The 14,289-nt window shown below is 42.9% G+C and overlaps 1 protein-coding gene across 1 annotated transcript in view; it reads right to left on the bottom strand.

Moving 5' to 3' along the window:
• The window catches only part of GFRA4 (GDNF family receptor alpha 4), a 668,764-nt gene that overhangs the window by 41,243 nt on the left and 613,232 nt on the right, over window positions 1-14,289 (bottom strand). Inside the window, exon 5 of the mRNA XM_089653371.1 lies at window positions 1,637-1,982. Within this exon, the coding sequence (XP_089509497.1) occupies window positions 1,637-1,982 (346 nt within the window). The remainder of the gene's footprint in view (window positions 1-1,636; window positions 1,983-14,289) is intronic.

Below are 14,289 nucleotides of genomic sequence, written 5' to 3'. Positions count from 1 at the left end.
TACATGACCAAGCCAGTGGAGAGGAGACACACATATTCCCAGAAGATGGAGGATGATCCTGGACCCAACAGTAGGTTGCTCAGCCCAGGAGCCTCAGGACAGTGGGAAGGGTGTGTGAATGAGAGCCACTAGGATCCCTAAGATAGCCGTCCGCCGTACGTTACATGTCCCAGCTCAGGTTGTTGTGTCATACACCTGGCAAGAGACCACCCGAGCAAGGGCTGGTGAAGGCAAACTGGAAGCCTAGGGAGCACTCAAACCATGTCCCATAATCAGCTTCTAACCTCAGCTTGTTCAATTAAGCTTAAGCAATACAACCTGGAAGCTGATTGGTTTCTATGCAGAAGGGCATGAGATTCTGAATGAACCAGCTTTAGTAGATAAACCCCATATTGGTACCGTCCATAAAGCCATATTCTCAATCATCTCTTTTGGATGCCCTACTTCTTTCCTTAACAGGAAGTGTAAGAAGTAAGATGGTGGTGGGGTATCTGGACTTCTGTGGGGACAGACACGGAGCAGAGGTTTTGTTCACTAGTTATGGACCAGTGAGTTATTTATAACAGGCAGCTATTTTTGCAAAAGAAAGGGATACTGTTTTAAGTTAGATCATTTATCTCATCCGTTCTCCTGAAGAAGCAGGACTTGATTCTGGAAATCCTGCTGAGTCCAGGGCTAGTCTCAAGCCCAGTTGGATACATTATAAATACTAATGTGCATGACGAAAAAATGTGTTTTGTTTCAGATTTTTCATTACATGAATTTGTTTTGTGTATTCAGATTCATATTGCATATCTGGATTTGATTCAGAGTAGGGGAGAGGGCATTTGGGTGGGAAACCTAACTAGCCCGCAGCTGGACTGTGCTTCAAAGTCGCAGCCTCTAGATCCCCTTTGTCCAGGGATTCCTTCAGACAGCTGGATAGAAGAGGGCTATCTGGGATTCGGGGTGGTACACCAGGAGAGGCTGGATAGCTCTCCAAGAAGAGAAACCCTTCTGAGCACTTGTACATAGTTCCAGGAAGTTGACCGCAGTTTAAATGTTCCTTGAACATCCCATGTATCCCTCATCCCCATCCGAGTTCAAATCCCGTAATAAAATCCTCCCAAAAAAGTTCAAGGACTGTTTACTGTCTCTGGAGGGGAATACGTGTTGCCTGGCTGTGCTCCTATGGGCGTAGTGCTACACAATCATTGAGAAAATGCAAAGCATTACCTGAACTGCACCCATGCCCAGCAGCCAACCTCCTGTGTTCACAATGCAGCAGGGCAGCCACTCGGCAGGGGACCCAGAAGCTAGTAGAGATCACTGGAGTAGAGGTGTGTACTACAGTGGTTTCCAGCTTCTAGAAGCATCCTATGGGTATGGAATATACATAGTTACATTGGTCTAAGCTGGTCCAATGTAAGTATGTGAAAATATCCATACCTGGAATTCTTCTCTAGATATATTATTTGCAAGTAGCTGTCTCAGGAGTTTTAAGGTTCCATCTTCAACATCTGGAAAATAATCTTTATGAGCTTCAAGTTCCAGCCATACAAAGAAAACATCTGTGGTACCTGTGAGGTCTCAACGTCAAAGCAGCTGATAAGGAAAACAGGCAATATAACTTAAACTACAAGACAGAAACAAGTACCTGCAGATGTAGTCACCCTTGCAGGCATCCAACGGGGTCAGACAATTTGGCTTCTCTTTCGACTCATAGGAACATGCCGGAACAATGGTTTGTCTTCTACGTTCGGCACAAGCAGTGTCTTCGCATGGACAGAAGAGCAGTTCATTGGTGTACTCTGGAGGAACCCGGTCAAAGAACTTCCTCAAGGCCTTGTGGCACTTGGAGCGATTGCAAGCATCATTCCTTGCTGTGGTGCGTATACACAGTCCAACATACTCCGTCCGTAGCTTTTGGCACGTGGCATCAACGTTACAGGCTTTGGCGGCATCCAAACACCGGTTTACTTGTGTAACTTCATTTTCAGAACCTAGAAAAGATGAGACACATATAAGCTGTGCTGAATTTGATCATAGGACAGGTTTGAGTCTAGAGTGACACCTAGGACTTTGGCTTGTGGGGTAGGACTGATGGTGGCGTTGTTGGTCGTGATGGAGAGGGTGGGGGGGGGGGGGCACGGGCTGGGGGGGAAATCAGGTGCTCGGTTTTGGAAAGGTTCAATTTGAGGAAATGGAGCGACATCCAGTCTGATATGTCGTTCAGTAGGTGGGTGATACGGGCGGAGACTGAAGGGGTGAGGTGAGGAGTGGAGAGGTAAATTTGCATGTCATCAGCGTAGAGGTGATAGTTGAAGCCGTGGGAGTGTATCAGTTTGTCGAGGGAGGAGGTGTAGATGGAGAAGAGAAGGGGCCCGAGGACTGAGCTTTGGGGGACCCCAACAGAGAGGGGGAGGTGGCAGCGTTTTAGGTAACGCTGAAGGAGCGTTGGGATAGATAGGAGGAGAGCCAGGAGAGAGCAGAGTCTCTGATGCCGAGGGAGTGTAGTTTGTTAAGGAGGAGGGGGTGGTCGTCTGTTTCGAAGGCCGAGGAAAGGTCAAGGAGTAAGAGGACTGAGTAGTGGCCATTAGCTTTGGTGGTCAGCAAGTCATTAGTGATTTTGAGTAGGGCAGTTTCGGTGGAGTGTAGGGGACGGAAGCCAGACTGTAGTGGATCGAGGTTCCTCCTAGACTGTAAGCTCGAAAGAGCAGGGCCCTCGTACCCCTTGTGTATTGTATTGTTACTGTATTGTTTGATGTACTGTCCCCCACTATAATGTACAGCGCTGAGCAAACCTTTTAGCGCTATATAAATACTGTATAATAATAATAATAATAATATGTAAACCCAGCATTTTATATTCATGATACGTGCCTGCTGTACCATGTATTTGTATGAAAAGGTATCCTGTTCTCTTTGTATTGCTTCCTTTGTGTGAAATCCCTGGTGTTCCTGCCAGTCCCTCTGCTTTTCTAATAAAAACTGACCGTACTAAGCATGAGAGCACAGTGTGGTCAGCTCTCTAGCTGTGCTGGGCTCTCCGCTAATGATCAGACTTGTCCTGACAAGCCCCCCTGCACAGCCTTTCACAGAGTAGACCAGTGCTCTGTTGTTTCTCCTCCCCCAGCTCTTATGCAGCTGAGAACAGAGAAAATGTGATCACTTAGGAAAAAAAAGGGAACAAAAGGTATTTAAATTTTTTTTCTCGATATGCAAATGTTTTGCCTGTCATTTCTATTTTAAACTGCATGGGTTGTTTTACAGGATGAGGGCCTACAATCACTTTAAAGCTGATCCAGATAATTGCACATCAATAGCAAAACTTTATAAACTAGTAATTTAAATGGTTAGAAAATGAAGACAGATGGTAAGAAGAAGTACATAATGTTACACCTATCACCAGAACCAGAGGGACATTTTCTACTAGAGACAACCTTATTCAGTGACAACTTTTAAAGGTTGGGTTTTCCTTCATTCTAGGGAGATTTCTTCTCACCTGCAATGTGTCTCCAGCACCGGCATCAAGGGGAAACCCACATCCAATAACAACCTTCTCCATTCTAACTTAAGCAAAGCAAAATGTTTTGTCTGAAGTTTCATTAACCTCCCTAGCGGTATGATTATTTCAGATTTTTTGTGCTGAAAGCGGTACCATTATTTTGCATGGAAATATGTAGTTTTTTTATTGTAGGCTGTAATATTTAGGAATAACTCACTGAAATCTGTCCGAACAAGAGTCTAGTAAACATCCCGGGTATGATAAAATTTGAAACACAAAATCATAAATTATAATTTAATAAATAATCATAAGAAATATTAATATAATAATACATTTAATTCAATAATATAATCAAACCAAAAACACTGAAATTTGAAATATAGCTGAGCAAAGTCGCAAAATCGTTTTCAGTGTCTGATGATGAATTTCCCCCACGAATCATTATCACTCAATTCTGGAAGTGGTTCTGATTTACTATCGCTGTTCTCTAGCTGATCTAAACCCGCTTTTGACCTAAAGGGACGCTTTTTGGACGCCATGGACGTTTCTAAGTTTCCAGGCAGAAAGAACAGTAAAAATGCAGGCAGGGCGCAGGACAAAGCACTAGGGACAAAATGTATGTGAAATGGTTTGAAACAGCAATGTTTTACTATGTAAAATCGTTTTGAAAAAAATGACATTTTTTTTTAATTTTCAAATTTCCCGCCGCCGCCGGCACCCGTACGTCCCGACGTCACAGGGACCGGAACACAGGAGCTGGATGCCGGCATCAGCCGGAGAAGATGGCCGGGGACGCCGCAGGGGACACATCGCGGGAGCGAAGGACAAGGTAAGCCCTGCAGGGACTCCCTATGCAGTGCCGCATGGTAAGCCCGAGTGTAGCTCGGGGTTACTGCTTTTGGTACTGACATTTTACCCCGAGCTACACTCGGGAATACCGCTAGGGAGGTTAACCTTAACTTTTCTTTAGCTACAGTTGCAAGAAAAAGTATGTGAACCCCTTGGGATTACGTGGAGTTTTGCATGAATTGGGCATAAAATGTGCTCTGAACGTCATCTAAGTCACAACAATAGAAGAACACAGTCTGCTGAACATAATACTACACAAACATTAGATGTTGCCATGGTTTAATTGCACATAACATGTAAACATTCACAGTGCAGGGAGGAAAAAGTATGTGAGGCCCTAGCTTAATGACTTCTCCCAGAGCTAATTGGAGCCAGGAGTGAGCCAACCTTGACTCCAATCAGTGTGATGATATTGGATGTGTTGCTGAGCTGTCCTGCCCTTAAAAAACACACACCTGTTTTGGGTTTACTGGTTTCAAGAAGCACTGTCTGATGTAAACCTCGCAGAAAAGAGCTCTCAGAAGACCTACGATCAAGAATTGTTGACTTGCATGAAGCTGGAAAGGGTTACAAAAGTATCTCCAAAAGCCTTGATGTTCATGTGTCCACTGTAAGACAGACTGTCTACAAATGGAGAAAGTTTAGCACTGTTGCTACTCTCCCTAGGCGTGGTCGTCCTGTAAAAATGACTGCAAGAGCACAGCGCAGAATGCTGCATGAGGTAAAGAAGAATCCCAGAGTGTCAGCTAAAGACCTACAGAAATCTCTGGCACATGCTAACATTTTTGTTGACACATGTACAATAAGGAAAACATTAAACAAGAATGGAGTACATGGGAGGACACCACGGAGGAAGCCATTGCGGTCCAAAAAGAATATTGCAGCACGTTTGAAGTTTACAAAAGAGCACCTGGATGTTCCACAGCACTACTGGCAAAATATACTGTGGACAGATGAAACCGAGATTGAGTTGTTTGGGAAGAACACACAACACTATGTGTGGAGAAAAAAAGGCACAGCACACCAACATCAAAACCTCATCCCCACTGTAAAACATGGCGGAGGGAGCATCATGGTTTGGGGCTGCTTTGCTGCCTCAGGGCCTGGATGGATTGTTGTCATTGATGAGAAAATGAATTCCAGAGTTTAGAAAGACATTTTGCAGGAAAACGTACGACCATCTGTCCGCCATCTGAAGCTCCACAGAGGATGGGTGATGCAACAGGACAATGGCCCAAAGCATACAAGTAATTCAACAAAACAATGGCTGCAACAGAACAGAATACACCTTCTGGAGTGGCCCAGTCAGAGTCCTGACCTCAACCCGATTGAAATGCATGACCTTGAGAGAGCGATTCACACCAGACATCCCAAAAATATTGCTACACTGAAACAGTTTTGTGAAGAGGAGTGGTCCAAAATGACTCCAGATCGTTGTGCAGGTCTGATCTGCAACTACAGGAAACGTTTGGTTGAGATTATTTCTGCCAAAGGAGGGTCAACCAGTTATTAAGTCCAAAGGTTCACATACTTTTTCTTGCAACTGTATGGATTGAATAATGAGGGGTTTGAATCCCCCGTCAGGTTTTTACTACAATTTGGGTCATCATTGGGGAGATTTAGGCTCTCTGTTTGGCCTGGTGACTTTTGCAACCAGAACTGAAAGAGAAAAAAAAAATCCAAAATGTTGAGCTGTCACCAGAACAGAAATAGGGAAGAAATATTCAAATGGGGGCACTAGATCTAGTGATTACTGTCTAAGACTATGATTCTCAAGTAATGGGTTGTGACCCAAAAGTGGGTTGCGACCAGGGGCGGACTGGGCCGCGGCAGTGATGGGAGTAAGTGACATATAACTACACTTCCTTCCAGCCAGTCAGCCATGCAGGAGAGAAGAAAAGCACCATTGGACGCCAGGGAATGACTCTGCTAGGTACTTCTCCTGGGTTATGGCTGGGTGATGAAGAGCACATTTTGAAAGGAGTAAAAGAAAACAGGAAAGCGATGGTGAAGACATTAATGCTCTTAACTTATGCAGGCCATAGACGGTTCGTTTATCGACTGATTTTTCGTCCGAAAAACGAAACATCGTTCTTTCTGTAAACCGATCTTGCCACCAATGATTGCAAAAATCGGCCGTTTTTCACAAATTTTCCAGCATGACTGATAAACGAAATGAGGAGAAACTGCGAAAATCGTCCGATGCCATTGCCCCACTAACAGTGCGAAAATCGGCTGATTATTATTTCGGACGAAAAATCGGCCAATAAACGAACAGTCTATGGCCGGCATTAGTGTGCCTTTGAGTGAGAGATAGAGGAGGCATTGGTCAGCTTAATGGACTATTAGTGTGAGGTGGAGGGGACATTGCTTAAAGTAAGGAGGTATTATTGGATTTTTGTTATTTTATGCATGCCTAAAATAATTATTTATTTTAAAAGTCTAAAAAGTGTTTTATGTAAAAATGTGTACATAGTTACATAGTTAGTCTGGCTGAAAAAATACAAAAGTCCATCCAGTTCAACCATTAACCACTTTCTGTCCAGCCTATGTATATAAACGGCCTCCCCGCACTCTGCTTGGGAGCGCACAGCACCACGATCCGGTGCCCGCTGTGTCCTGCGGACACAGTGGAACACCGATTGTCGGATGGGACCTCTGTACGAGGTCCCGATCATGTGATCACTGATTGGCTAATCAGTGATCACATGCAGAGTAGTAAGCAAGATGTCACTTCTGACATCATTGCTTACTACTTGTGAAATCTGTGAATGATCACAGAGATCACATGGTACAAGGCTATTCACAACAGCCTTGTACCATGTGACAAGCTGTGACCAATCACAGCTCACGCAGTAGTTCTCAATAGCTGCAAGAATGCAGACAGAGAGAAGGAGAAATGATTGCTTTTATAGCCTTTATGGGTGTAAAAGCAATCAGTGTAAAAAAAAAAAAAATCTTCATCACCCCCCACACCATAGTGACACTGTACTAATAGGGTGACAGTATGTAAAAAAAAAACATGAATAATAATATAAAAAATAAAAAAAAAGTTTAAAAAATGATAATTTTTGGTTCTAAACTAATTTGGGCTATTTTTTTTTACTAAAAAGATAGCAGAATAAATTTTGGCCAAGATTTATGATGAAATACTATTTATTTGCAAAATTTTATAGGAAAAACACTTTTTTTTCAAACTTTTTGGACTTTTTCATTTATATAGCAAAAAAAAATAAAAATCCCAGTGGTGAATAAATACCACCAAAATAAAGCTTTATCTGTCTCAAAAAATGCTAAAAAATTCATATGGGTACAGTGTTGCATGACCGTGCAATTGTCATTCAAAGTGTGATAGCACTGAAAGCTGAAAATTGACCTGGACAGGAAGGGGGTAAAAGTGTCCAGACTGGAAGTGGCTAAAAAAAAAAGTTATAATCCTACACCCACAGTTGATCCAGAGGAAGGCAAAAAAACCCGCAAATCATGATCCAATTTGCTCCTGGAGGGTAAAAAAATGAATTCCTGAAGTGTACATTGTAGAATACGGCATGCATTGTTTTGTGGAATAAATTATGTTTCATAAATTAAACTATTTTTGGGGCACGACTTAAGCCGGCCATACACGGGTCAAATTCTAAATCAATTTTCTTTTGAAAATCTCTTCTAAGAATTTTCGTTCGAATTTCGCACCATTAGTGCGCCACGGCAACGCCCAATTTTTGAGCAACAATCGAATTTGAGTGATCGGACATGTTGGAAATTTTTGGAAGAAACTAACAAATTTCTAGTCACTGATGAAAGAATCGTGCGAGAAATGTACTTGTGAAAGAAATTAGTGTGAGCTGTGACCTGGAAAGAAAAGAAAATTCTTGGCCATGAACATTGTTTTCTTTAGCAACATGGGGTGAAATGAAAGACTTGGTTGGTCGAATTTCTAAATCAATGGTGGCACCATCGAATTACAAACCGCTTGAAAGTTCCGATTTTTTAAAAAAAATTAATTTGGAATTCGACCCATGTATGGCCTGCATTAATGACAAGGGCAAATGTGGGTCCTGAGGTTCCACGGGTGGAGAACCACTGGACTAAAGCTGGTCATACATGGGTCGAATTCTGAAAGAATTTTCTTTTGAAAATCTTCTCTAAGAATTTTCATTTGAATTTCACACCTGGGTCACAGCAATGAGCAACCATCAAAATTGAGTGATCAGCATGTTGGAAATTTTTTGAAAGACGAACAATATTATTATTATTATACAGGATTTATATGGCGCCAACAGTTTGCTCAGCGCTTTACAATATATAGGGAGACAATACAACAACAATACAGTTCTAATCAATGATGGGAGAATCATGCAAAAAATTTTATTGAAAAAGCAATGAGCTGTGACCTGGAAAGAAAAGAAGATTCTTGGTAACGAAAATTCTTTTCTATAGCAAATTGAAGGCTTGGTTGAATTTTCGAAATCAATGGTGGCAACGTCAACAAAACACAAAAGTTCAGATTTTCTAAAGAAAATTCGTTTGGAATTCAACCCATGTATGGCCTGCATAAGAGATGATTTTCTCCAGTTACTGTTGTATCTTGAGGACAGGAAGTAAAATCTGTCAAATAGGACAAAATTGTCATAAAAGACAAAACAAAAATCGCTGGGAGTCGTAACTGTTCCCTAAACATGAAAAAAAAAGGATTTGGTTTTAGATATACTTTAAGGCTTGTGGGATGAATAAATAAAGAGATAAAATACTGTTGATTCTGCTTTCTGCTCATGAGATTTAAAGCCTGGACAGTTGTTCATCTGAAGGCAAGGATCCGGATTCAGGAGGGCTGATTCCTTCTTCAGTATGAATCAAGTGATCATATGCCTAGGTTTTTTATTACATGACCAGCATTAGAAAGGACTCTGGACCTCCAACTTGAATATCACAACAACATAAGAGCTGGTCCACAACAACATATGAGCTGCTCCACAACAACATAAGAGCTGCTCCACAGCAACATAAGAGCTGGTCCATAACTACATAGGAGCTGGTCCACAACAACATAAGAGCTGCTCCACAGCAACATAAGAGCTGGTCCACAACAACATAAGAGCTGCTCCACAGCAACATAAGAGCTGGTCCACAACAACATAAGAGCTGCTCCACAGCAACATAAGAGCTGGTCCACAACAACATAAGAGCTGCTCCACAGCAACATAAGAGCTGGTCCATAACTACATAGGAGCTGGTCCACAACAACAAAGGAGCTGGTCCACAATAAGAAAGGAGCTGGTCCACAACAACATAAGAGCTGGTCCATAACTACATAGGAGCTGGTCCACAACAACAAAGGAGCTGGTCCACAATAAGAAAGGAGCTGGTCCACAACAACATAAGAGCTGGTCCATAACTACATAGGCGCTGGTCCACAATAACAAAGGAGCTGGTCCACAACAACAAAGGAGCTGGTCCACAACAACAAAGGAGCTGGTCCACAACAACATAGGAGCTGGTCCACAACAACAAAGGAGCTGGTCCACAAAAACAAAGGAGCTGGTCCACAACAACAAAGGAGCTGGTCCACAACAACACGTGATCTAGGATGGATTCCAATTATGAAGCTCTGTCAGTACAATTTTGTGGTACTTCCCTTTCCAACCCCAGAGCAGTTGTCCGCTAAGTTCTAAATAACAACATCATGTAAATCAGTGTGTGTTCTGCATGCCAAGAGACATCTAGAAAGGCTTCTAGAAAATAAAAGATTGAAGTGTACAATGCTAAGGCAATTCTAAGTTACTTTGGAGACCTTGCCAATGTGAGGAGCTGACTTTCAAATATGGAGAAGCAGAAATACCAATCATGAAGAAGGTAGAGAATGAAAAGTATTGTCAAAATGTTACCATCTAGTTGTTAACTAAAACAAAAAATGTAAGTTTTCAGCACTCTGCATTCCTTCTTCAGGCTTCGAGGTGGTATCAAAATGTTTTGAGACTAGTTTTGTAACACTCCAACAAAAGGCAGCAGAAAGCTGCATGCACAGTCACAGGGAGCACTGACCTTCATAAGACAGTGTGACAAAAGACATCGTCCTGTGTACATCGGGAGCTGTGCAAGTGGTGCTATTCTGACCACGTGCGTTGCCACGTCTGCTTTTTCATCATGAACAGTTAGAACAAAGAGCAAATGTGAAATTTTGCTTGAAACATGGCAAATCGCTGGATCTCCTCAATGTTGTCAAAACGGTGACCTTTGAGCTGGATCTTCATCTTTGGGAAGAGGGCATTTTTGGGGGTTGAGCTCGTTGAAGGTCCTCCTAATCTCTCATCATCTTCCAGTAATGTTATTTCTCTGTTAAAACATGTTTGCCACTCAAACACCGCAAACAACTTATCACAGCATCGCCGTAAACTTGCTGAATCATGTCAAACCTCTCTGTGGCAGTTTTGCCCAGATTCACACAGAATTTCACATTTGCTCTTTGTTCTAACTTGCTATCCATGACAAAATAGCAGACGTGGTAACGCACGTGGTCAAAAATAGCACCAGTTGCACAGCTCCCAATGTACACAGGATAATGTCTTTTGGCAGAGCAGAATGAAAACTCCTGCAAGCTTTATCCAGTGCTCTGCTGGATACTGATAGAAGTCACAAGACTGCTATATACCTCTGATGCGAAAAGATATTTAGCATTTTATATTTACTGCAATAATTGCATTTCCATGTTCTGTATACTGTGGGAGACCAGATATAGTGAATGCAGGGTCCTGGGAGACCATATATAGTGAATGCAGGGTCCGGGGAGACCAGGTATAGTGAATGCAGGGTCCTGGGAGACCGGAGATAGTAAATGCAGGGTCCGGGGAGACCGGAGATAGTGAATGCAGGGTCCGGGGAGACCAGATATAGTGAATGCAGGGTCCGGGGAGACCAGATATAGTGAATGCAGGGTCCGGAGAGACCAGATATTGTGAATGCAGGGTCCAGAGAAGACCGGATATAGTGAATGCAAGGTCCTGGGAGAGTGGATATAGTGAATGCAGGGTCCTGGGAGACCGGAGATAGTGAATGCAGGGTCCGGGGAGACCAGATATAGTGAATGCAGGGTCCGGAGAGACCAGATATTGTGAATGCAGGGTCCGGGGAGACCGGATATAGTGAATGCAAGGTCCTGGGAGAGTGGATGTAGTGAATGCAGGGTCCTGGGAAGACTGGATATAGTGAATGCAGGGTCCGGGGAGAGTGGATATAGTGAATGCAGGGTCCGGGGAGACCAGATATAGTGAATGCAGTGTCCGGGGAGACCAGATATAGTGAATGCAGGGTCCTGGGAAAACGGAGATAGTGAATGCAGGGTCCGGGGAGACCGGAGATAGTGAATGCAGGGTCCGGGGAGACCAGATATAGTGAATGCAGGGTCCTGGGAGATCAGATATAGTGAATGCAGAGTCCGGGGAGACCAGATATAGTGAATGCAGGGTCCAGAGAAGACCGGATATAATGAATGCAAGGTCCGGGGAGAGTGGATATAGTGAATGCAGGGTCCGGGGAGAGCGGATATAGTAAATGCAGGGTCCTGGGAGATCAGATATAGTGAATGCAGGGTCCTGGGAGACCGGATATAGTGAATTCAGGGTCCGGGGAGACTGGATATAGTGAATGCAGGGTCCGGGGAGACCAGATATAGTGAATGCAGGGTCCTGAGAGAACAGATATAGTGAATGCAGGGTCCTGGGTTTGGCAGCACTTTATGCTTTAGCAATAAAACCTGTAAACTGATTGGTTTCTATGCAGAAGCGCAGGAGTGAACCAGCTTTAGTAAATAAACTCCATTCTGTTTATCTATTGTTCTGACTTACAATAGATGAGGATCAGATCACAATTTATAGCAAATTACTGCAGAAAACCAGTTAATCCCAAGGGGTTCACATTTCTTTTCTTGCCACTGTATGTATAGAAAGATAGGGAGATAGAGATACAAAATAGATTTAATAAACAGACAGAAATATAATAAAATAATCCTGATAGATACAGAAATATAATAAAATAATCCAGATAGATAGACTGAAAGATACATACTACATAGTGGGATAGCTTTAGATAGTTTGGATGGCCTTGCTCTTTAGGAGCACTGGATGTAATGTTAGAGCCCACACAGGCACAATTCCGATGTGTAATGTTGCATGGTAAAGTCATTAAAGAGCCACAGTCTCAGCATGTTGGGAAGTCTAGCCGTAGCATGGAACAATTCTGATTTTCGCATGAAATCAAATCATTTATGTCTCCTGCGAATCCTTTCCTTGAGCAAGCCCCAAGAAGCGGGGACAGCTGGTCACTTAATATCTTCATCCATCATCCAAAGAGTTTCTTAGTACCTGCTCTTCCATGTGTTGCCTGAAAGGCAGTGTTTGCAGTGCATAAATCTCGTGCCTTTTGCGTAACAGGGTTGCACACGAGACTCCCAACATCCTCCAGGGACCAGGCAGGATAATTGAAGGCAGGTGTTACATAGACAAGTGCTGCAAGGATCTTGGCTGACTTTGTATGTTAAGGTTGATCTCGTACCGCTGTTTGCTTCTCCGGCTCGTTGGGTGGTTTGCCGATCTCTCTGGAGGCCCTGTGCCAGAATCGTTCTGGACTCTGAATCTTTGGATTTATTGGGCTCCCTTCCTGTCAGAGCTGCTCCGTCTCTTCCAGCAGACGATGATATTCCACATGGACAAAATGAAATGTCATTATTCATCTGCCAGGCCTCATCCAAGAACAGCTCGAAAAACTTAGACTTAACTCCAACAAAATTATATCTAATGTTAGAAGTAGTGTTTACTCCTTATAATGTATAGTCTGGACAAGACAAGGCCGATACACAAAAAGATAGATATTTATTAGTGAGCAGGGGCGGACTGACAACTCATGGGGCCCCCGGGCAATAGGGGATCATGGGGCCCCTGTGTCCTTGCCCAAATTCAAAAAAGCCTGTGAAAAAGGTACCAGGGGCATCTCATGGGGCCCCCTACTGACCCCCGGCCCTCGGTCAGCGCCCGAGTTTCCAAATGGTCAGTCCGCCCCTGTTAGTGAGACCGGTAGGTGGATTTTATGTCTCGAGGACTAAAAGTGGTATTAAACCAAAAAAAACTAAAATATATTATAATTACGGCTTACTAGTCCTTAGATATGGAGGCTACATTAGTAAGGATACTAGTCGTTAGCTATGGAGGCTACATTGGCTACATGGATTTTTCCTTTATTTTAACCACTCTGGATGAAGAAGCAGCAGACACACCTTTGGACAGGAGCATTGTCAATCTGGGGGGAGGGTAGTGTTACATGCACTAGCAAATTTAGATGGAATTGGATAAGAAGTTAAAGCTGAGCTCCAGATAATACTTTTTAAGGCAGAAACAGCAACCCTTTTTTTACCTTTTAGGATAAAGGATTTACATAAATTAATAAAATCTGACCCTTGTAAGCAGCCCTTTCAGTGGTAAAAGGTTTGTCTCAGTCCTCTAACTGACACTTTTTCTGGACAGCTTGGTTAAAGGAGATTAGAAAAATAAGACTTAGATCACCAGGTGAAAATGAAAGGAAATTATCCTAAAAAAAAGCCAATGCAGCCACCACGTCTAAGAATTGGTAAGCTGCTAAATATTACATTTTTGGTTTTTGGTTTAATACCGCTTTAAGCTGGAATTTCTGTACCGCCAACATAGCGGCACGTAGCCAACTATGGATTGGGGTTGATTTACTAAAACTGAGCGTGCAAAATTTGGTGCAAATCTGCATAGAAACCAATCAGCTTCCAGGTTTTATAGTCAAAACTTAATTGAACAAGTTTCACGATTGGCTACCATGCACAGCTGCACCAGATTCTGAGTGCTCCAGTTTTTTGTAAACCAAACCCATTGTGGGGTTTTTTTCGACATCCCTGGGCAAAAGTAAAAGGTTCCAAACTACCAGAGCAATCCAGGAGAGTC

Source organism: Staurois parvus, unplaced genomic scaffold, assembly GCF_062004578.1.
Source record: "Staurois parvus isolate SC_StPar_1 unplaced genomic scaffold, SC_StPar_1.0 ptg000708l, whole genome shotgun sequence".
In the NCBI taxonomy this organism is placed as follows: domain Eukaryota; kingdom Metazoa; phylum Chordata; class Amphibia; order Anura; family Ranidae; genus Staurois; species Staurois parvus.
Note: the sequence above shows the minus strand (reverse complement) of the source record. Positions and strands in the feature narration are given on the sequence as shown.